At 32.3% G+C, this 24,031-nt stretch overlaps 1 protein-coding gene and 1 pseudogene across 6 annotated transcripts; one reads left to right on the top strand and one right to left on the bottom strand.

Annotated features, from left to right (window-relative positions):
* Nucleotides 1-8,018: 8,018 nt before the first annotated feature.
* Nucleotides 8,019-14,314, bottom strand: LOC129303660 (probable plastidic glucose transporter 1). Of its 6 annotated transcripts, none has more exons than XM_054943115.1 (12): nt 14,020-14,308; nt 13,820-13,934; nt 12,460-12,660; nt 11,995-12,094; nt 11,523-11,635; nt 10,632-10,725; nt 10,388-10,555; nt 10,045-10,153; nt 9,871-9,944; nt 9,490-9,578; nt 8,564-8,678; nt 8,019-8,367 (listed from the first exon to the last, which is right to left on the bottom strand). In XM_054943115.1, the coding sequence occupies exons 1-12, from the start codon at nt 14,213-14,215 to the stop codon at nt 8,185-8,187; spliced, it is 1,557 nt and encodes a 518-aa protein (XP_054799090.1). In that variant the 5' UTR covers nt 14,216-14,308; the 3' UTR covers nt 8,019-8,184. The 6 variants fall into 6 exon arrangements, 4 of the variants coding, with proteins under 4 accessions (XP_054799090.1, XP_054799089.1, XP_054799092.1 ...); XM_054943114.1 differs by having other exon boundaries at nt 10,045-10,191; nt 10,399-10,555; nt 14,020-14,306; XR_008591524.1 differs by having other exon boundaries at nt 8,228-8,367; nt 8,564-8,719; nt 10,045-10,191; nt 10,399-10,555; nt 14,020-14,313.
* Nucleotides 14,315-16,050: 1,736 nt separating this feature from the next.
* LOC129304284 (U6 spliceosomal RNA) lies at nt 16,051-16,144 on the top strand (annotated as a pseudogene).
* The last annotated feature ends 7,887 nt before the right edge of the window (nt 16,145-24,031 follow it).

Here is a 24,031-nt window from a genome sequence, read left to right as displayed (position 1 = left end):
CTTTAAATGAATTCCAATGTGTTAATTTAAAAAACATGAGTTTAAAATTAAAAAAAGACACAACTGAAATTACTATTATAAGTTGAGACGACTATTAATTTTAGTTGAAAAAAATAGGAACTGTATTTGGGAATGAGTTGTTTACCAATATGGAACTAAAATTCACTTTTGTAACTTGTGAAAGGCACTTATGAATATACAATAATTACTTAAAAATTTATCGAAGTTACTTCTGAATATAAAGCTAATCATTTGTAAATTTTTATACTTGTTAATATATAAGTAAACCACTTGAAAAATTGAGAAAAAACAGTATTGAAATTATTATCATGACATATGGAACTACTATTTACACCCACTTATCTACACAAGTTCAAGTGAGCATGATGTAGAAATAAGAGGCAATGGCACTTTTGTAAATAAATAAAAATCTAACACGATATCTACCCCAGTTCTATGTGTAAGCGATGTAGACATAGATATCTAAATCGGTTATATGTGGAACCAAGATAGATATATTATCTAATCTATACAAAATTATTTTTCAATATAACTACACCGGTTAGTACATTTAACCAGTGTAGATAATTTTATATCAACACCATTTATTATGAATAACTAGTGTAAATGTGAATTTAAATCACTCCTTTTTACCTTTCTTCATTTAATCTTTCATTGATGTCATCTTTGTGCAGAAACCCAGAATCTCTATATCATACTTGTGCTCATATCATCAATTCATTGGGTTTCGTTTATGGTTTGATTCTCTGATTCTAATCTTCAAAACCCATAATCTCTACTTGTGCTCGTGCTCGTGCTCATAGTTTTGGTTCTCTAATTGAATCTCATTTTACGGTTCGCTAATTCTAATCCCAGAACCTTGGTAGGCTATTTAACCTAGAATCCCTCCTTGTGCTCGTGTCTGTAATTTGGTTCTCTAATTCAAACCCATTTCATTTCTCAAAACCATTTGTATTTCACTGAGCCTCATTCGTTAATTCAAACCCATATTGTCTGATTTGTTCACTAAGACTAAGCTTAGTGGCTTGCTTCTCCTACTCTCTCAATTATTCTTTAATTTCGTCACTTGTACTTGAGCAACCCAAAATCCTAGGTTTTTTTTTTATAATTTTCAAGTTTCAATCTTCTGGTTTACTATATGTTGGTTTTTGATTGATTCTAGCTTCCCTTTAAATGTGGTTTTAATTTTTTTATTTTCATGTACGATTGATTTTGGGTTTTCCTTAATTTTGGATTTAATTTTTCATTTTGGTGTATGATTGATCCTGGTTGAGTGGCTTCCCATGGATTCATTTGTTGAGTTTCGATCGATTTTAGGTGTTAAACAATTATGAAAACTTGTTGCTTAGTTTATGTGTAATTAATTGAACAAATACCCATAGCCATGAAGCTAGCTCTGCTTCAGGGTGTCTTGATGCCCCCATTAAGTTTAAAAAAAAAAACTTGCATGCACATGGTGTTGAGCTATCAGTTATACTCCTACAAACTTGCTAATTTTGAATCCATTGATCTCAATTCAATCCTAACGAGGACAATATATATGATGCACAATCTCCAATATAGACCCAATGTGCAAATGATAAAATTAGCTTTGAGGAAGACTGAGATGAAACAGATATGGAAGTTTTATGTTGGTTAATTTATAATTATGGTGTAGTTTTATCATTTGATTTTGAGAATGCATTTAAGGTGTTTAACAAATTAAGTGAAAGAAGTATGATAAATTTAAATTATGGGTGTTTGGAAATTTGTTGGGCAAGACAGTATTGATTATGAGTAAATTTTTTGTTATCAAATTTTTAAAAAATCTAATATTTAAGGGAGACTCTGTCAAAATTTTTTTAAGAAAATCATGAGTGTTAGCTAAATTTATTTGGAATTATTAGCTTAATTAGTAGTAAACTTTATGTTTGCATTAGTATAATTGAGTCTTTGTTGGCTAGAGTACTAGTAGAAGAGGCTAAAGGCCTTTAGGAATTGCATGACTGATTTTTTTTGTCAATTATAAATTTATTAGAAAGTTCAATATTTAAGGGAGACTTTGTCAAAAAATTTTAAAATCACAAGTGTTAGCTAAATTTGTTTCCATTTAGCCCTCCAACTTAAATTGAAAATTAATGTCTTAGCATGCTTTTTTCCTTTTTTTTTAATATAAAACTTGTTTGGCCTTATCCTAACGGATTTAGTGATAATCCATGTGTTTTAGGAAGATAAATTAAACATGGATCATAGTTGGATAAAAGCCAAACGAATGAACTTAAAGTATATTAATAGGGTTAAAGGGTTTCTAGAATTTGCTCAAAACAATACTGAAAATGATAATGAGAGGTTTTATTATCCTTACAGGGACTATTTGAATGAAAGGTAGCTAATTGTAGATAAGATATATGAACACTTAATTTGTGAGGGGTTTCTTAAAAGTTAGAGTATGAATATGGCATGGTGAAAGACTAAACATGCCAATGCTAAGTACATCTTAATCATGTAAGCTTTCTTTTGCTAAACCACAATTACTTCCAACATCGAGATAATCAAGGGACTAAATCCTCAAAAAATTACTAAGTTTGTAAAATTGCATAAATAGAAGCAACTCTCAAATAATTTATAATGGGATCCCTAAATTTAAAATTTTTAATCTCAAACAAACACATATTATGCTCAAGTCAAAGTTTTAAAACAATGTGAAAGCTTGGAAAATGTTAAAGACCCATAACAATGAGTTTCAGAACTCAAAATTGTGTTTTGTGCAGAAAAAGATCCATGCGTCGTGGCTCACTCGCCTCTATGCCATACACCACGACGTATTGCACGAATTTGATAGATATAACTGTTGTCATTTGATAGTAGTGAGAGCGAATTTTAAAAGCATCCCAAATCTCCATTCGACATCTGATTGAGATGGTTTTGGTGTTTACACTGAGTTTTCTCTTAACTCTAGCTAATGACACAGGTCTCATACTCAAGTTCATTTTTTACAAAAAGTTAGACACTAAAGCCTATTTTTACTACTTTTTCATTAAAGTTTTACAACCATAGTGTCCCAACTCAACCACATGTGCCAAAAGCCTACACCAATCCTCCGATCACACTCAATAGACTCTAACGAACCCGTGCAACACACTATATGCAATAAAAAAACATGTAAATCTCAAAATCACTACTCAACCCTAATTTTATAAAATACAAGGGGGAGGAAATTCATGCACAAAACCAACATTTTCATTTCAAATCATTCAAAATATACATGTTTTTACTTGCACAAATTCATGCACAAAACTAACATTTTCATTTCAAATCATTCAAAATATACATGTTTTTACTTGCACAAGTATTTTGGTCTTATCCACGGGTTTACAACTAAAACTCACTAACCCAAGACACAAAATACATAAGTTGTATGCTATAATAATTCAAGTAGTACGAAAATGAATCATGTGGAATCCAATTAACAATTGTATTAACATTCATACACATAAGACAATAAGGAGAGGCATACAAAAAAGATTACTCTACAAATCCTAAGCATTTGTATGTTTTTCCCAGCTTGAATCGGTTGAGTTAGGCCCTAAAAATAGAGAATTGAGAGGTGAATATGACCGCTCAATAACTAAGTTTTACTTAATTAATATAGTTGCATATTAATTATAAACAAATGTAAGTAGGCCAACATAAATACAACACATATGAGAAACTTGGCCACAGTTCACAATACTAACAACTATGTGACCAGCTCTAAAAACACATATTCACTTTAAATCACACTGCACAGTATAGGATAGCAAAACTACCAACCATGTACCCCTAACACATGCCGAACCACAATACTAACAGTCATGTGGCTAGATTTATATGCATGATTATATGCCAACCCTATATCCTCTTGTTACTTTCGACATGAAATCAGTGACTATCAAGTGGCTATGTCCTTCACAAACTAACCTAGTCTTGTACTTATGAGGAGCTATCGGGCCAAGCTTAACTCTCACTTACTTATGTAATCCAATTTTCCCTAATATCAATAACCATAAGGTGTTGTACCCCTAATCTAGCCTTCTCATGAATCGATGGAGACTAGTTAGATTCAAATCCCTTATAGAATAAGTAAGACAATCCCAAATTAAATATAGGACACTGGCTACCTCCTGATTCTAATAGTTGGTGCCAAGGCAAGTTCTCAATTCTAACAGTCACTGCCAATATCATGTGAATTTAACCAACTACTCATCTTTTTAGGCGAATTCCTGCCAATAATTATGCTATGCACAACTCACATAATTATGCATTCAACTCAAACATATCATGTCATATAATTCACATACTCTTACTCAATTACTCCAAATACTCCACGTTACAAAACACAATTTTCGCTCATAATAACATGGCAAGATAAACTCATAAATCACAATTAGATGGCATGTAAGAGGTTTTCATTTATCAAACCATTCAGAAGTTCATTAATTGCCCAAAATTGCATATATAATTCAAAATATAAATCATGATTCAAATTAACTCATTTTCAACTAATAACAAATTAAAATTCAACTATATAAAATTAGGTTTTCCTAGTTACTTTAAACTTTTAAGAAGTCAAAAATTTACCCTTCAAAATACTAACTTTCAAAGCTTTACACAAGCTTGAATAGTGCTAAATTAAACCATACTACAATCACAAAACAAAGATATCATTATAATCCCACTCTTAGGGGTTTATCAACATCAATCTCCACATATCTATTCTTTCAATCTTATAAATCACTACCTATTCGTATCCAATGAGTTCACTAGGTCCCATTAACTCACATTACTACCATTGAATCTTTAAACCACCATTAATGAGCCTCAACTCTCCTAACAACCATATTAATGATAATTTTCGCATAACAATGACTCACCCCAACTAACTCTTAATAAAATCAGTAATATAAGGTTTAGCTATAACAAACAACTCTTAATATTCCCATTTTAATCAATGGGTTCGGATCTATAGCTCCTATAAACTAAAAATTAACCTTCCAACTTAAACTCTGACTTAAATCTCTATAAATGAGGGAGAGAAGGAAAAATAGATGCATAAACTATTTACCTTGAGTGTTTGGGAGTCTCAAAACATCACTAATAGGAATCAATGTTGTGCCCTAGTAGAGCCTTTAATGTGTTCTTTGTGTTTCTCCTTTCTTCCTCTCTATTCTTCATAAGTAGAGATGGACTGATTAAATTAGATTTTTGGCCGTGCGCCGTGGCGTACATATCCCTCCACCATAGCGCATAACACAAAGAGGCATGTTGCATTTAAATTTGCCTCTGTGCAAAATCGAAAACTTGTACTGACCTTATGCAAAATCATTAATAGCCGAAATAGAAAACTTGTTTGGAACAATAATTTTATTGTAGGCTCTAAGTCAACATAAAACCTCCAGCTTCCATCTTTTTTCTTAACTAAAAATATTGGGCTTGAGTAAGGACTAGTGCTTGGTTGAATAATTCCTACCTTCGGCATATATTTCACTAAGTTTTCTATTTCATTCTTTTACAAATGAGAGTATCAATAAGGCCTAATATTTGATGATTGCTCCTCTAGCTTAATGACGATAGCATGGTCTTGTGCTCGAGGTAGGGGTACGCCTTCCAAAACCTTGCAAACTATAGGGAATTTTTCAAGAAACTTCTAAATCTCTGGGCTTAAGACTGTTGTATCCTCATTGCTACTCGTCATCCCTCTGTATTCAATCACGAACCCATCCCCCTTCTTTCCTACCAAATGAATCAAAGATCTAAATGTAGTTTGAGCACGAGTAAGAGAGGGGTCCCTTTGCAAGCATACTTTCTTGTCCTTATTACTAATTTTCATTATTAACTGGCTCCAATTAACCTTCACATCACCCAAAGACTTCAACCACTCCATTTCCCAACACCACATTGACACTACTCAACTTAAAAGGATAGAAGTTTTGAACTATATTAAGACCTTGAATGCTTAAACAAAGATCCTCACAATGCCTCTTCCCTTTTATGGCTTACCTATCCTCTACTGTAATAGTGCATTCATAGATTTCATCAAAAGGTAAACTCAACTTACTCTGCAAATCTTCAATGATAAAATTTTGAATGGCACCATTGTCAATAAGAATGGCTATATGTGTGTCTCCAAGCTTTCCCTTAACTTTCATGGTATGGTTATCGCCAAATCTAGTCATGGTATTAAGAGATAATTCCATTTGCTTACCTTCCTCATTAATTTCAAGACACCTACCTTCAATTTCAATTGTTGTATCGTCTTTCTCACCTTCTTTATCGGTCCTTAACTCTATTATCAACACTTGAAGGTTCTTGTTTTTACACTGATAGGTAGGCCTATATTTGTCACCACATTTGAAGCAAAGCCTGAGCTCTTGATGTCTTGCAATTTCTAAGTAAGTCGACGAGAATTTCCTCTTCTCTTTGTTATGGTTCTTGAATACGCACTACTCCCAATCTTTGAAGCTTCTGTTCTTGCATCATTTTTTTCACACTGTTCGTGTAAGAAGATGATACCATACTCATGTTCTTTCCTTCCTCAATCACATAAGTCATGCGTGGGAAATAAGTGATCTGTGTCGAATCAAGTTTAGGTTTGAACTAGGTCCGCTAAACTTTGGTCAACCTAGCATCTCTATAGTCTTCCAGCATCCAATTTCTTTCTTCAATACATACTGTCATTTCCATTAATTCTCGTAGAGTAGTAGTCTTTGTTAACTTTAGCTTAGCTCTAATCTCCACTTGTAGTCTAAATCATAACGCACCAATCAAGCAATCCTCAGAAGCTTCCTTCAATGGCGCAGATAGTAGTTCAAATTCTTCCACAAATTTGAGTATTAATTTCTCTTGTGTGGTTGTAAATAATCATTCATACTCATCACTGAGTTGGGCAGAGTGAAATTAACGCAACAACTCTCTTTTAAACTATGACCAGTTACTCAGTAGAATTTGTGTATCAAGCCATTGATACTTGTTCAATACTTAGCCTTCAAGACATACTACTGCTACTTCAAGCTTCTCATGTTCAACTATGAAGTTTACATAAAAATACCGTTCTACTCTAAAAAGCCACTCAAGAGGATCCTCACCTGAGAAGGCAGGTAGTTCCAATTTCCAAAACTTGCCCCCTTCTGTTTCACCCATTGGGTTATTCTCAAAGGTTTCTACATGATAAGTGCCTTCTTGTTCTTCCTCACATGGCCCTGCCACCTTCTTCTCTAATTGTGCCAAAGTTTCACTAATATTCCTCAAGGTTTCTTTGATGTCATTTACATCCTTGTTCAATGCCCTAACTATTTCCTTTAACTCTTGTACTTCTCACTCAGAATACTATACTTCCTCTGCCATAACTCCTCTTCAAACTACCCAAAAATCGTACTGCTATGGTACTAATTAATGGCGGTCATACTAGTATCGCAACAAAAATAGCAATGAGAACAATAATAGCAATAAATGAGGGAAAAATGTTGAGTTTTTTTTTCATATTAATAAACTGAGAGAAACCAAATTAGAGTTACAAAGACTTTCCCTAATTTAGACCAAAATCCTATCTCCCTTGAATGATCAAAATAGTAATAGCATTGCAGATTACAAACATCAAAATAAGAGGGTCTACTCTTTCTAACGTTCGACAGGCTAGTCTCTCCTCACAAATCTTTCACAAAAGACATAACCCCCTTCAACACAAGCAAAAGACTAATATAACTCTCAGCATGGCTTTCACCGTAGCCTATACTACCCAAAAGATCCTTCTCATAACTCAAAATCACAAGTTACGGTTCCTTATGCCTAGGGACCGAAGGATAAGCATTTGGACCAATCAAAATATTTCTATTAGAGTCATTCATCCCCTTTAACTTCCTCTGGTATGTCTTAAAAAAATAACAGGCTCTATCACAATCACAATGCTGTATAATAGACACGAGTTCTTTCTTTGTTGTTTTTCTTTTTTCCCTTCCTTGACCAAAAGTAATGGACACAAGTTCAAGGAACATCATTCATACTATAAAGGAAAATGTTTGTACAACAGACGAACTGCGGAAGATTAGGAATATACAGTGACTCGTGGTAGAATCTGCAAAGGTTGCGGAGGTGGAAAAAGGCCTTTCTTCTCCACTGGATTAACACATCAATTTAATATCACTTGGTTCAAGGTTTTGGGTAAAGGGACCGTTCAATTTCTTCCAAAGAACGCCCTTTGGTTTCTACTACGAAGTAGTTGGCAAATGCTGCTGCTAGCAGGGAAACTGCTCCAAAGCTTGCATATACTGGGGCAACTCCAAATTTCTCCACCAACTCAAGAAAGAATAGTCCCACCACAAAATTGCAAACCTGGAGGTATTTATTAGTAAAGTTGAGTTCTCCGTACTTGGATCCTCTATTGAGAGGTCTTGTAAATTGTTCAATTGAACAATCTGAGCCATTCAGGGCCAGTTGTGAAATTTACAAGATCCTTCAATTGAGAGGATCCAAATTCACGAGATAAAAAGCGCGCAGAAATAAAATGTTCTACTAGAATAACACCTACCCAATGGGTTGAAAAACTGAACCCCATGATCTTTCCACGTTTCCTGGTGCTGCTAAGCTCTGGGATGATGATACCAGTTACCGGACCAGCTCCAATTGCAAAGGAGAAAATGTACCTATAATTGTATATAAGAAAAATACATCGTCCATGCGCCAGCTGTTCAGAAAAAATCAAATAAATATCCCAGATCATCTTTGTTTGTCTGTATGTGTGTAATTTTATTTATCCCAGAACATCTGTATGCTATCCTCTAGGGACACAAGCACTACGCCTACAGCCGATAGTAATTAATTATTCTGATGAATTACCACCTCACAATCTCGTCGGTATAACAAACCATAACAAACAGCAGGTTATTCAATTCCAAATGATACGCCTGCATAAGGAATGTGCACACTAGAGAACCTTCATAAAAAAAAAAAAAAAAACACACACACACACACACACACAATATGAAGTATGAGCACAAGAATAAAAAGAAGAAAACAAGAGTAATGTTCATCAGCATGAGGAAGTACTATTTGCCACCTCAGAAAAAAAATAGTAACCATTGTCTCCAAAATAAGAAAAGAAAGACAGAAATGTAGAATAAACCTCCTTAAACATATCAGCCCCCCACCCAAAAAAAAAAAAAAAATCCTCCCAGAATCTCAAGATTCACCCCCAATCTTAAAAAACCAAAAGGCTGTGAAAATAAATATAATCAGAACACAGGCATAAATTCCATGGGCTCCTATGATTTAAACCATACTTACTATTGAACACCCAATGCCACAACCACAATGAAGAAGTCCCTTGAGGGAAAGGCCACAGCAATTCATACACTACAGTCACCTAAATTTTATTACTAGAGAAGAGAAAAACCACATTGTTCATTGTAAATAATATTTTCACTATAATTTTATTAGTAGCAAGTAATTGCTCACATGACAGTTCCTAGTATAGATAAGTTGTTGCTGAGTTGTTCATCTAATGGAAAGCTAACAGCATAGACCGCAAGAAACATTGAAATTGCCTGCAGGAAAAAGAAATCTAGATTAGTTTGGTAAGTAATAAAAACATAAATCAGTTAAAATAAAAAGTCTTGTATCTTAATGAAACTGCAGCCAGTGTCAAGATGTCTCAAACATCAGGAAAGGGAGAAAGTAGGGACAGAGAAAAAAATTTACAAAGATATAGCATCAATCCCTTCCCTTGGATTGCATGAGTGTATGCGTGGATGCACTTACTTGTTCACATTATAGACAAAGGTTACGAACATTTTATTAATAACAAAAGTTATGAACATTTTATTAATACTAACTCACCATTCCTAAGTAGCTTCCAATTAGAAGTTTCAGTCTCCCTTGCCTATCAATTAAGTATAAAGAACAAAGTGCACCTGAAAAAAAAAAAAAAGTTCCCAGAAACCGAAATATGATTCCAAGAATAAATATATTTTGAGATGGAATAAAAAAAAAATGCTGTCCAGACTGCCAAACCTGCGAAGTTGGTGAGTCCAACAAACAAGCTTGCTAAAGCACTGCTACGAACTCCAACATCTTGAAAGGTCAATGATGAAAAATAGAGAACTCCATTTATGCCAGAAAACTGCTGAAGTACAAAAAGGGCACCTCCAATGAATGAAACTGCAATTCCACAAAACACTAGTAGACGTCATGTAATGCTTAAAAACCTGTACTTCTTTTACAAAACTCAGGACTATTTCATGAAACCAAGGGAATTTCAAAAACTTAATAAAAGATGCATCGCTATTTCAACATGATTATATTTTTCCAGTTTTCCATGCATAAAATCCTATCAAAAAGTAACAGCTAAAACCACCTTGACACGACCTCTAGAATGTGGCTCCTCAAGGATCTCTGACCAGCTGCTGTCCAAGTCACTACCATCACTCTTGCTGACTGACTGAAAATCTTCAATTGCTTTCTCAACTTCAGATGCTCCCCAAAGTTCACGCACAACTGTTTTAGCATCCTCTACCCTCCCAGCCTGAACAGAAATATAGAGGCTGCTAAGGAGTGGAAAAGTTTACAGATTGTTGGGCAGGGAAATAACAAGATTTTACCTTGCATAGCCAGCGTGGACTATCAACAGCAAACTGCATACCAAGTGCAACAAAAAGACCAGGGATGCTTGCAATATAAAGAATAGTCCTCCACCTGAACAATGCAATTTGTTAGTTCCCAAAAAGTATTATCTGGAAAATAGCCTTCCGTTCTTCAAAAATAGTGGTAATAGCATACCTATTGTAGCTTTGGCTACCATATTTATAATGCAATCAAGCTTGTATAGCCTGAAGTATACCTAAGTAATTTATTACAGCAGCACAACTGACTCACAACTACGACAGCTAGACTACTGCTGCTCTGACTTCTAACAGCTATCACATATTAATATCTATTTACTAAACTCCAATACCAATTACCAAATATGCTTTGAATGTAAAAGCCAAGCAAGCTACTTTGGTGAACTATACAATAATTACTTGTAAATTTGATGTGGGAATCATTTCACAATCTATCATGCCATTTCCAAGATGTGCTCATAACAAAATACAATAAAGCAATTATCAACTAAACCCAAGAATTCTTCAAGTAAACACACACACTGAGACACACATGCACGCACACAAAACAAATACAAAATACTTCAAGTAAATAAATATAAACCCAAGAATCCTTGCATACCATCATATGACAAGGAAAAAGTGTCAAGAATAATTACAGGCGATAACAGGCACATAAGACTGAATTTCTCTCAAATAATATTTTATTCCATTAACGGACAGCTTCAAGTGACAAGTTAAGGATTAAGGAAATTTAGTAAATTTTATTCATTCTTGTTTTCCAACATTCAAAAGTTTTTTTCCTCCGAAAAAAACCCTTTCAATCGATCTCACTCAAAACAAAATTTAAGTTCAATGAACCTGCAAGAGTCCAAACAAAAAGAGTCTCACCAGTGTGGATCGGTTTCAGAAGGGATTCCTAGAGATAGTGAAGTGATAATGCCAAGACATGTGCCAATTTGACATAAGGACCCTAATGCACCCCTATAATTTGTTGGAGCAACCTACAGCACATACCAAAATGGCAAAAAAAAAAAGGAAAAAAAGAGTGAGAAGAACATAAAATTGCCGTTTTGAAATCTCCTTCCCCTATATCACATAAAAAATTGAGCAATTTTATCATGTTCCAACTAATTCTGTTGGAAGTATGACAGTGTAATTCCACTTTCTTTCTATTTGCTTTGAAATATGATAGCACTATATTAAAAATTATGAGATGAAACTAGCCATTCAAGTTACTGAATAAGCTCTGCAGATTTAAAAAAATAACATAAACTCCATGTAAGGCACAGAAGTACAAATATAATAGTCAGGAAATTTGAAATATAAAACGTATAAAGCTAAAGTTGAGATCAACAAGTACCTCAGATATATATATCGGAACAAGAACTGTATTGACACCAATACCTAGACCAACAAGAAATCTTCCCCACAGTATCTCATCCAAGGAGTGTGCATTTGCGCTGTCACAGATTAGAAGAGGTAAGGTCATATATATCCTTCCAAGGAAGTGCTTACAGTCTGAAGGCAATATAGGTTTGACTATTCAAGGAAAAAAATACAAAATAAGAAAATGAACATAAAAGGATAGACAAGCAATGGTCCTACATCATTAACATTTCTGGCACCTAGAGTTTGCATATCGCAAATAGCAAATTACAAGATATATCTTTGCCAATATTCTGGCACCCCTCAGCCAAGCACAAAATAATTAGATTAGCACAACTGAGTGTGGGATGAGTACAGCGTCACATTGACTTCAACAATTTCAATGTTCATTGGATAAAAGTACGCTATTAACATAAATTCCACAAATGATGTATATTACCTTAATATTGCTCCAAGAATTAAGGGTATTGCATCAATCTGAAATGTGCGGCAACAACCAAGTTTATCTACCAGAGAGCCACTGCTAATGCTCCCAATAAAAGCACCAGCAATAAATATGCTAACCACAAGTCCCTCAAGGATTGAGTTTCCCTCAAAACCAAGTTCCCGTGCAATGGAGACAATAGGACCATTCATGACTCTGCAAGATATGCATTCCAATTACAAAAGTTTGAAGAGGCCAGAATATTAAAAACCCTTATACCACCAACTTTTCAGTAACTGATGAAGTTGTGCATCTATTTTCAACATAAAAGAATAGAAATATTTGGTTTTCTTTTGTCAGTCAATATTCATCAAGTAAGCACATAAAGTTGCTTTAAGCAAAATATCATCACTCTGGGTTTTGAGTTTACAAAATAAAGGGAATGTTTATGCAGAATGGGAAGGAAAATAAAGGAAAAGAATGAGAAATATACTCAAGTTTCTATATTCACATTAAATAGTAAGAGGTAAAATAATAATTTTGGTTGTATCCTTTATATAGGCAACACAAACAAACCAATTAAATTAAAAGTCAAAATCATAACCTAATTAAAGCACTATTACTAAACTAAGTCTATTACTCTAGTATGAATTAAGATTCCCATGATTCAACATTCAAGGTTATACCAAACCTACATTCCTAAATGCAATCACTATGTAAATCAAGCATTACAATAAATGAAAGATAATAAAAAACTTTTCCCGAGTCGTCACTTGATAGTTGATAATGGCTATGTTTGATACGTAATGTTAAGTATGAAAACGAAAAGAACATGAGGCTGTGAATGGAAATGATCTTCTTGTCCCCTCTAGAAAAATAGTAAAAAGAGAGGTATAGAGTTGAACAATGACAAGAAGGGTATAATAGCCATCGCACGTTTATTTAAGGCTCATTATCAAGGATTTTCTTTCCTATTCCCTTGTAATCATTCAATGTTCGATTCTCCTCCCGTCTTTTGATTGAAGGTAAGTTTCAACACGAACTATGATCCGCATAGCACTTCAAAACCAAAGAGATTTCCTTGTGAGTTGGGAATGCTCAATATTATGATAAAATAATTCATAAGTTTTCACTTGACTCCTAAACCATAGGCCCACACTGCAGTAATAGTATTTCCATGGAATTCAATCAAAACACCAGGAACCATTAAAATCGAATTTTTTTTTCTCAATTTCTACTTCATTTCAGCACTACGATTGAATACGGCGTCATTGAGATCTCATTAAAATACACTTCTGTAGGAAGTTCGAAATATTTCCTTCTACCACAAATTAACAAGAGAGCGTATAAATGCAGGAAGGAAAAAAAAACTGACCCAATATGATATCCAAATGCAAAATTCGATATTGAAGCAACCAGAACATGACGAAAAGCAGGGAACCATTCCAAATCAGATTTCTCCTCACCCTTTTCTTGAGTAGAAAGTTTTCCTTCATTTGAAACATCTATAAGTCAAACTCACTGAGAGAATATTCGTATAAATTCTTGTTTGAGTAGTGGCAAGCAGTGTAGGACCTTGGCAACCAGTCTGTGATTCCGGGAGCTGATCCTTCGCCGATGAAACTTTGAGCTTGCGAAGCCGAGAGGGAAAATTGACACAATATGGTTTGGTTTTACTGAAAGAAAAGGCAAGAAGCTTTGAATTTGGAGACGCAGTGAGGATCGCCGGTACCTGAGCCGACGGTTGCCGAATAGCGGGAGCAAGCCACATCGATCACGTTGAACGGCGGCTTCGTTTTCTGAAAACGGATAATTAATTAATTATAAGCGAACCTTGGCCAAAAAAAGAAATCTGACGTCGATGTTTTTTCGCACGCTCTTGCGGTTTTGCCCACGTCCCATGACTGCGTAACGCGTAAGCGACCAATTAGCTTTATTATGTATTTGGATTAAAAAATTTATATTTAAAGTTAAAATTCAAGTGAAACTGGCAAATTAAAGTTAAAAAAAAAAATCTATAACTTTAATATTATTTATATTTAAATTTTTTTAAAAAAGGTTAGTTGAACAGATTAAAAATTATTTAAATGATTTGATTTAAAAGTCAATTAAAATATATAATGATAAAAATAAGTATAAATTTTATTATTTATATTATAACTAATTTGATATTTTTAAAAAAATTGTAAACTTTAAATTATATTTTTTAAAAGAAGGTAGACTTAAAATTTCTAAAATAAATTAATTGTTTAAAAATCAAAATTTTAAAAAAGATCATGAAAAAAAATGATAAATTATAGTCTATATATAATTAAAATTTAATAAATGGTCTAATTTGATCTTCTTTAAATTAAATTTAGAAAAAATATATATATACAAAATGAAGTATTAAGTATCAAGTATTATTTATAATTATAATATTGGATTGCTCTGCAAAACTACTCAACACGTCGATCCCTACCTCACCAACTTCTTCATTGACCTCATCTGCAACATTTTCATCGACACTACTTTCGCTATCGACAATACTTTCCTTCTCTTCTCTGCTTATCTTGTCTTCTCCATGTAGCTCGGCTTTGCCATGCTTTATACCTTCCCTATTAGTGCCAAAAACACCATGAGCATTGGTTTGGCCAATGGAAGATCAAACAATGATAACAACGGTGAGCACAATCTCTAGTTAGATTTACAATGAGGAATTAGATGGTAGCGAGCACATTTGTGAAGGTAGAGGTGGAGAAACTACGCCAAGGAGATCGAAAGGCGACAAGGAGGACCACACATTAGAGGAGGGACATGCTAGATGCAAGAAGGGATGACAGAGAGTTGGAAATCGACTAAAGGTCACTAAGAACAAGACAGTGGAGATCAACAGACGAAGGTGTAGCCACTTGTGAGCAATGCAAACAAGGGAAGTCATGGGAGCAAGAAAGGACCACGCACACAAGGAAGGTGAAGCAGAGCTGGAGCTCAAGGGAAGATAGATGAGAAGAGAGAAAAGGCATAAAAATTTAATACTTTCTTAATAAATCAACGCCAACACCCAACGTGATAAAAAACCAAGTCTGATAGCTTCCCCAAAAATGCTCATTTACACCCCCAATATAAGTTGAAAATTTTTGCTCATCCAAACAATTTTTTGAGTTTTTTATACCCTAACCTCAGTTTGGCCCATTCGAACTGAGGTTGAAAATTAATCCAAATATGCTCTCAATCGAGTTAATTCACCACATAATCTAAAAATAAAGTCTTTTATTTATTTAGTCACTCCGAGGACATCCAATAAAATTAAATGTTAAAGTATACTTTTAATCTTTTAACTTCATATAAAGTTTGAATTTAATTTTTTAATTTTATAAAATATTTTTTTAGTCCTTTAACTCTAACATTTAGTTTCAAATAATTATTATTTTTGTATCAATCATTATTATTTTAAAAAAAATTATACTTAATATGTCAACATTTGAAATATCTTGTTAATATTTAAAAGTTTAATGTAGAAATTTTTGAAAATAAAACTAACAGTGTTAGGTTTAAAAGACTAAAAAGATACTTTATAAGTTAAGGGATTAAAATAAAATATTGTGTAAAGTTACATAACTAAATGTATACTTTAGCCAAAATTGAAAAGATATAGAGAAAATTAGCATGACCTTGTATAAGTATGACATGCACAAATAAAAAGATGGTCCAAATTTTTTTAAAGTGTATCTGTAGAAAGCTTTTGACAAGCTATAATGAAATTTTATCCAAGATATTTTGAGAGATGTTGGTATTATAGAGTTGCTAGTGAATTTAATTATGGTATGTATCAGCATGCCCTCAATACAAGTATCAATCTTGTCTCTCTTCAGTACAAGTAGCAAGCCAAATTAAAACACAACTTTACTTCTTTAGGAATGTTGATGATGCATCTTGTAATGCTATTTGCAATAAATAGGGCTTCAACCATATTGAATCCCTTGACAGGTATCTTGGGGTGCCTTTGATTACAAGAAGAGTGACTGCTAGAACTTATAATTACATCCTAGATAGATTGCATCATAAATTAGTTGGTTGGAAAAGCAAAACCATATCTCTTGCTTGAAGAATTACCAATGATTAAGAAATAGTATAGAATCAAATGATCGGACCGTCTTCAATCTGAATTTTAGCTTAATCAGCATAAAAACTCATTTTTGGGGTTAGGCCTAGTTGGGTCGCTTTAGACCAGTGGTCAGACCAAAAATTGAATCCATTTTTTAAAAATCAGACTATTCAAAAAATATTAATTTTTTTTTTTTATCAACTTTTTTTAAAAATGATCAATTTTTTTAATCATTTGATATTATGTTACATCATGCAACTTGTTAAGTCATAATAAACTTAAATATTTGATTTTATTTTTAAGTTAAGTAGGATTATTGTATTTATTTCTTATACTTAATTCATTATATACATATATAAATTATTTAATTATTACGTCACCAGTTCAATCATTAATCCAACTCAATTGGACTATGCAAACTATGAATCGATAACCTTTCTAGTTCAAGATCCAATTGATTATGAAAATATTGAGAACTACCATAGCCAAATCTATACTTAGGGGTGAGCATCAGTCAGTTTGGTTCAGTGCCAAAATATGCAAAATCGATCAACCGAACCACACTAAAAATGTAAACCGAACAAACTTATTCAAACCGAACAAGGATCGAACCAAAATTTGACAATTCGATTTGGTTGGTTAATTCATTTTTAGTTTTATATTGGGCTACTTGAAATTGGACCCATTTTTTTAAAATATTAAAACAAAAAAATTGCAAAATTGAGCTTTTTTTTTCCTATTCATTTTTTTTCAATAGGAGCCCATTTCAATTATACTTATATGACATAAAGCCTATAAATAAACAGCCTTGGATCATCATATAATGGTGCTATAATCTACTCAAAGCCCCATAATCTCAAAGCCCCATAATCTAGCACACTGTCATAGCCGTATTTGTTGTTAAAGCAATAAACTATGCATATTTTCTGTTATTGCAGTAACACATTTACTAGCTAAACGAAGAATTAAAAGTACAGCTCAATAAATCATTAGCTATCATTGCATTTGGTATTTATATAAAATTCAATACTCATAAGGGTAGGGATACTTATTTTCTAAATATTAAGACAACCAGTGAAATGCTTGCAAAGATTACAAAATTACAACCAGTCATATTTTAGCTCACATGGAAATACAAAGATTACAAAACCAATGGAAAGGAAACAATTAGGAGAAAGATTCTTACCTCAAGAGTAATAGATTCATTAGAACTAAGTTAGTGACAATATTAAAATTAAACAGCAACAGCATAGTGCCATAATCTAGTCAGCCTTAAAGTTTAAATAGCCACAATGCCATTATCCATAGAAACCATTACAATAATCAAATATTCAGATTAGTAAAACAAAATAAAACATGTAGCCTTCATAAATGGAGCACCACCATACTAGCATCTTGCAAACTACATTACACTAGTAAAAATCATATAAGAAGCCAAGAATTATTAATGAATTTAGTATCAAACTTATAGCAAAAAGCTAACATATAAAATAATTACCTCAAGTTATTAAGAACAAAAGCTCACAGTTACAGTACATCCACATTTGATTCTATAGCAATTTTTTGAAGATCTAAACATAAATAAAGTATTCAATATTAATATCATTTAACCAATAACTCAACATTAAATTTAAAATAATATAACACATAACAAATTACCTCTCTCAATCTTTTGTGCATCATCTATCTTCTCTTCTACTATAATCGAAAGCAAGTAGTGAAGCCAATCTTGAGCACAAACAAGAGATTGCGCAACTTTAGGAGTTAAAGAGCTCCTAAATGAATCTAGAACACGTCTTCCAGTGTTGAAAGTGGACTCAAAAGCAACAGTGAAAATTGGAACAGCCAAAACATCCCTTGCCAATTGAGAGAGAATGGGAAATCTAGGCCCATTCAACTTCCACTAATTTAAAATATTAAAATCTTCCTTATCCATCTCAATTTTTTCAGCCAAATACTTGTTAACCTTTGTCATACTAGTTCTTCCACTAAGCCTTTCAATCAGAATTTTTTCTTTTCATATTCAAGAATTTTTTTAACTTTCACAGTTGGGTCATCATCTTCATCAGATTGATAGCAATTAAATAATTGCTCCTTTTCAACTTTCTTTAAGGGAGACATGCTCTTTGTATTCATCATATAAAGAAATGAACAAATCATTCAATTGCCCTCCAACTTGCCCTTCAACCTCACTAAAATACATCTTACAAAGTGAATATTGTACCCACTCAAGCTTATACCGAGGATCAAGAATAGCAGTCACAAACATCAATTTATTAATTTTTGAAGGATCTCCTCAATACTTATCAAATTTTTCTTTCATTTTATAAACCATTGAAGAAAACTCCAAATCATCACATTTTCTCCACTCTTCCAAAAGGTGGAATAACATATAAATTTCATGAAAAAATTCATTGAATGTGATAAATGAAGAACTAGAAACACATAAAGTCAACTCATAGAAATGACTTAGAAACATTATCATCTTTCTTACATTTGTCTAATCTTCAACATTAGGCACTCCCTTCCCACTTTCAAGATCAATCCTAAAATAAGGGTCCTTATCCTCAAACCTCCTAAAGACAACCTCAAACTTTTAAGCTGTCTCTAACATTAAATAGGTGGAGTTTCACCTAGTAGAGACATCTAGAGACAACAATTGCTTACTTGAAATTTTCTCATCTTCACAACTCTCTTTGAATTTTTTTCATCCTAAGTGGAGATTGCCTCATAAAATGAATAGCCCTTTTACTTTCTTTACAGAAGTTCCTATTTCTTTCAACCTATCAACAACAATCAAATTAATAGTGTGAGCAACGCGTCTCATATGTAAAAACCAACAGCTCATAATAGCTAAGACTGTGAGACAGAACGGACAGGACTCAGGAGACCTGCAAGCTGCGGCTGTGACTTGTGAAGCTGAGGACTTTGAGAGTGAGCTTGAGATGAGAGTGACCGAAACACTTAGGGTTTCAAGTCATATTATTTTTTTATTCTTTATTTAAATATAAAATAAAAAATAAAATATTTAAAATAAATAATTATATGTAATTCGGTCAGTTCGGTCTATTTGATTTTAAATTTTACTAACCGAATCGAACCAATCAACTGAAATATTTAAAAAAAACCAAATCGAACTAAAAAATCGAATAGACCAAATCAAATAGACAAAATTTGATTCAATTCAGTTTAATTTTCAGTTTCGATTCGATTTTGCTCACCCCTGTTTGTACTTACTTCAATCCCATTTTATATGATGCAAAGTGCTTTGCTTCCTTCTTGCCGTAAAGCTATTGAGAAGCTATAGAAAGCTTGAGGACTTTCTAATGTGAAAAAAAAAAAATTATTCAAAAATATCATCATTTGTCCTTTGAAAATATTTGATTACAAAGGCATGTCATTTTTCATTTTATTCCGGGCACTAATTGGGATATTTTATAAAATTAAGAAATTAAAACAAAAACTTGTGCATTCTTTAATAGGAGTAAACTCTTTTGTTTTCACCACTTTTTAACGTACTTGTTGTAACTCTTCATCGTCTTTCTCAAATGTTTCCTGTTTTTTGTAACTGACACACACACACACATATATTCTTTTCTTGACTCCTGCACTTAGATATTTAATTTCTCAATCACATATATGTCATTTCATTCTCATATAAATTCATTCATTCCAAATTTTTATTTTCATTTTTTTTATTTTGAATTACATGTTATGATTGTGTTTGGGAAATTGAGGCAAAGCATCTAAAACCATGTTTGGTATTTAGGAATCATAAGGTGAGAATCTTGATTCTATCAAAAATTCCAAAATCTAATTACATCACCACCTCTATGGAATCAAGTTATTGTTTACAAAATCCATTGTTTTCACTATTATCCTCATCAACACTTGGCTCTTCGATCTCCTCACACACACCATCAGGCATTGACCAAGACCAAACCCTTAAGCCACCCTATGATGACAACCCCCTGGCTCTGGCATTCATTTATGATGGCGAGAACGATAAGGAAGATCCTTTGTCCTTCTTTGACTCTAAGAGGTGAAAACTTTGCCCAAGACTCCTCCCAAATCCTCAGCAACGTTGACTTGAGACCGAGCCTTAGTTGAACATAGGGACGTCTACAACAACGAGGTGAGTTAGGGAAAGATTTAGCAAAGCAAGCTAAACTTGAAGTGGTTCCTTCACCTCCCCAAATCTCACCTTCGCCAACTGAGTTTCACCTTCTCCCCTTGTTTTAAAAAATTCTTAATTGAGGTTTAGGAGGATGAAGCTCCTCCAACAAGCTTCTCTACCTCCATTAACAAAAGCTTCTCTATCTCCATCGAGCTTTTCCCCTATTTCCACAAATATCTTTTGATCTATTTGATCTTTTAAAGCAAGTTCTGGTTTTGGATGTTGCTCCTCTATATATTTGAACTATTTTGGTATTGTATTCTCTAATTTTGGTTATTACTTAAGTATGATATGGTGTCTGTCAATGGGCTTGTGTGTTCACATCATCATTGACTCATGGTGTTAACGGAAAGAAGAGGGAGGAAGGCAAGGGACAAAGGATGTCTTTAATTTTGAAAAAAATGATACTTTGATCTTTTTGTATTTTAAGTATAAATACTTATTAAAATTATATCAGGCTCCATCATCATACCAAATACACTTTTAAAAGTCAATTCAATTTTAATTTTAATTCTGGTTCTATCAAAAATTGTTCTATCAGACAAAATAAGGCCTAAGATTTTCATTCACATTCATTTGTTTAGATAGCACAGTTTCTCAAGTTAGGTCAATGTGTCACTATCAAAAAATGCACTCTAACTATATATAATCAATATGTCAGCTTTCCATTACATTAAATGATTTAACAATTACTCCTAATGGGTATTCTCAAATCCCAGGGGTTCTCCTCCCATTTTAAAGGTGGGTATAAGCTATAGATCAATCTTAAATTTATTTTTAATATAATATTTTTTTAACTTTCAAAAATAATATAATTTGACTTCTAATATTTATAAAAGTTAATTTTCACCATTAGATAATAGAAAATAATATAAAAGGACATCAAAAATTATTAAAAAGATGACCAATAATCTTTTTTGTCCCTTTCTGTATCTTTGAGTCATTGTGTGTAATTTTTGGAGTCCTTTCATTTTTTTTTGTCCTTCACTATAATGTTTTAAATCCTTTTATGTTATTTCCTAATCAAATAATGGTTAGAGTTAACTTTTATTAGCAGTAAGAGTCAAATTGCATTGTTCTTGCATAATTTTTAAAAGTTAAAAGAAAATATTGAACCAAAAATAAGTTTAGAATTTCAAACACTTTTGAATATATATTTAAGGATAATTTGTCATTTGACACCTTCAAAGCTTTTAATTATGGTGATGGATGTTATAGAAAGCTGGATGAGCCCTGATCTGCTGTTCTTACCAAACATTACACGGCAACTTAAATGTTATGATATTTAAGCATTTGTCATGAAGACGTAAAAACTCTTAGATTTGTGATATGCATTGATTTGTTTTGTTCCTCTTGCATGATTTTTCTGTAGCATTGTATTAAAAAAAATTCCATTTCAATCCATGACAAGTTGAAAAATTTTTGTAGCACTGAAACTCACAAGAGATCAAAGAGGTAGGTTGGTCACTGAACATGGGAGGAGAGTGATGCACAGCTGGAGTGGATTCGCAGTTAAAAGGATTGAAACGCGCTAGAGGATACTCCCTCCGTTTTTATTTATAAAAAAAAAACTATATCACACAATTTTAAAAAATTAATTAATTATATTAATTATATTTAAAATAAAAGAATTAAATTACAATACCTTTTATTAATTGTGTTAATCAATCAATCATTAATTATTTTTTATGATTATGAATGATAAATTATGAAGATTAATTTAAAAAGTTTATAATAAAGCCTATTGATAAATATAATTTTACTCATGTAAAAAATCAAGTTATAAGTGATAATTTTTCCTGTAGAAAAAAATAGAGGGAGTATGTGTGGGAGGTTAAATTTCTGACAAGCAATAAATGGAGTAATAGTGAAGTTGAATTTAATAAGCTACTTCCCCAGCTTATTATAAAACATGGTTTTGGTACAAATAATCAATTATGAGACAATGGGGGTTACCAAAATCATGATTTTGGCTCATATAATGGATTTTGATCTCAATCCAAGCAGGCACATAATCAGCGTGTCAGCTTTCAATTAAATTAAAAGATTTAACAATTACTGAGGGTATACTCTCATGACTTCTCCTCCCATTTCAAAGTTCATAGTTTCCCACGGGGATGAATGATGGAGCAACTGTGCAGGATGAGCGCTGATCTGCTTTCTTTAATTATTTGTCATCAAGATTAGAAACTCTATGATTTCTGATATGCATTGATTTGTTTTGTTTCTCTTGCATGATTTTTCTGCAGCATTGTATTAAAAAAAATTCTATTTCAATCCATGACAAGTTTAAAACAGCGTAAATGTTACTTTTGAAAAGTACATGATGACTAACAAAAAAGCACAACTAATTTCAAGTGATTACTGCATATTTTTTTATAGTTACAGTTGCACTTGTATCTAATTTTAATCTTTACAACATTTTTTTTTTGCAAAAAGCCAAAATAAATGGGAGAATGATAAAGATCTCATTTAATTCAAATTAGATATCAAATGTCAAACTTTATTGTAATGAATTTATAATTTGTGTTGTAAATTTTAACAATAAAAATAAATTTATTTATTCTTCAATCATGTTAAAATTTTAAAAATAAATTATAAATTTATTATAATAAAATTGCAAATTTAAAAGATAAATTTACAAATTCCTGTAATTTAACACTTAAATTTATTTTAAATTAATTAATCCTTTTAGACCAACATGTCATTCTCCCAAAATAAAATATCTAATTAAAAGATGCGAACAATTTGAATCCCCTGGCAAAACCGACATAATCACCACTATTATAGACTTGCAATTACAATAGGGGAGAATTTCATTATAAGACATGTGATGGGATAATATATCAAATCAAAATTAAAGAATTCTGAAGACTCAACCAAGGGGTTTAGTTGAAGATATATTTCAAAGAGAAACGAACACAATGCCTTTTTATAGTTTTAACAAGTAGCATTATCAAATTAATAAAGTAAATTAAGATTTTGACAAGCTACATAGATTAAATATGTAGATGATACTGTCAACAAGTTTTGATGTGATAAATTAATAAATAATATTAATAAATAATAATATAAGTTAAGATTTTAACAAATTATTAGGATTGAATATATAAAAGTTACCGTCAATAAGTATTGAGAGAAAATTAACAAATGACATTTTGACAAAAAAAAAACAAATAACATTAATGTAATAACAAGAAACTTTTCTTGTTAATAATTATAAAGAACATTATGGCCATTTTTTTTTTTAAAATATAATCTATATCTACGTAAATTTGGCATCAACATGTGAACAGTGAATGAACAGTGAGTTACCAATGTTA

The sequence above is a fragment of the Prosopis cineraria genome, unplaced genomic scaffold, assembly GCF_029017545.1.
Source record: "Prosopis cineraria cultivar Desert tree isolate PC_DT_omini unplaced genomic scaffold, ASM2901754v1 PC2, whole genome shotgun sequence".
Lineage (NCBI taxonomy): Eukaryota > Viridiplantae > Streptophyta > Magnoliopsida > Fabales > Fabaceae > Prosopis > Prosopis cineraria.
The sequence above is the reverse complement of the archived record's forward strand: the minus strand, read 5'-3'. Positions and strand labels throughout refer to the sequence as shown.

Excerpts from the sequence above, each read along its gene's own strand:
- LOC129303660 (XM_054943114.1), bottom strand. The coding sequence starts at position 14,215 with ATGTGGCTTGCTCCCGCTATTCGGCAACCGTCGGCTCAGGTACCGGCG. Across the intron at positions 13,935-14,019 it reads ATCACAGACTGGTTGCCAAG|GAAAACTTTCTACTCAAGAA; the intron begins GTCCTACACTGC and ends TTTCAAATGAAG. Across the intron at positions 10,726-11,522 it reads TCTGAAACCGATCCACACTG|GTGGAGGACTATTCTTTATA; the intron begins GTGAGACTCTTT and ends TGCATTGTTCAG.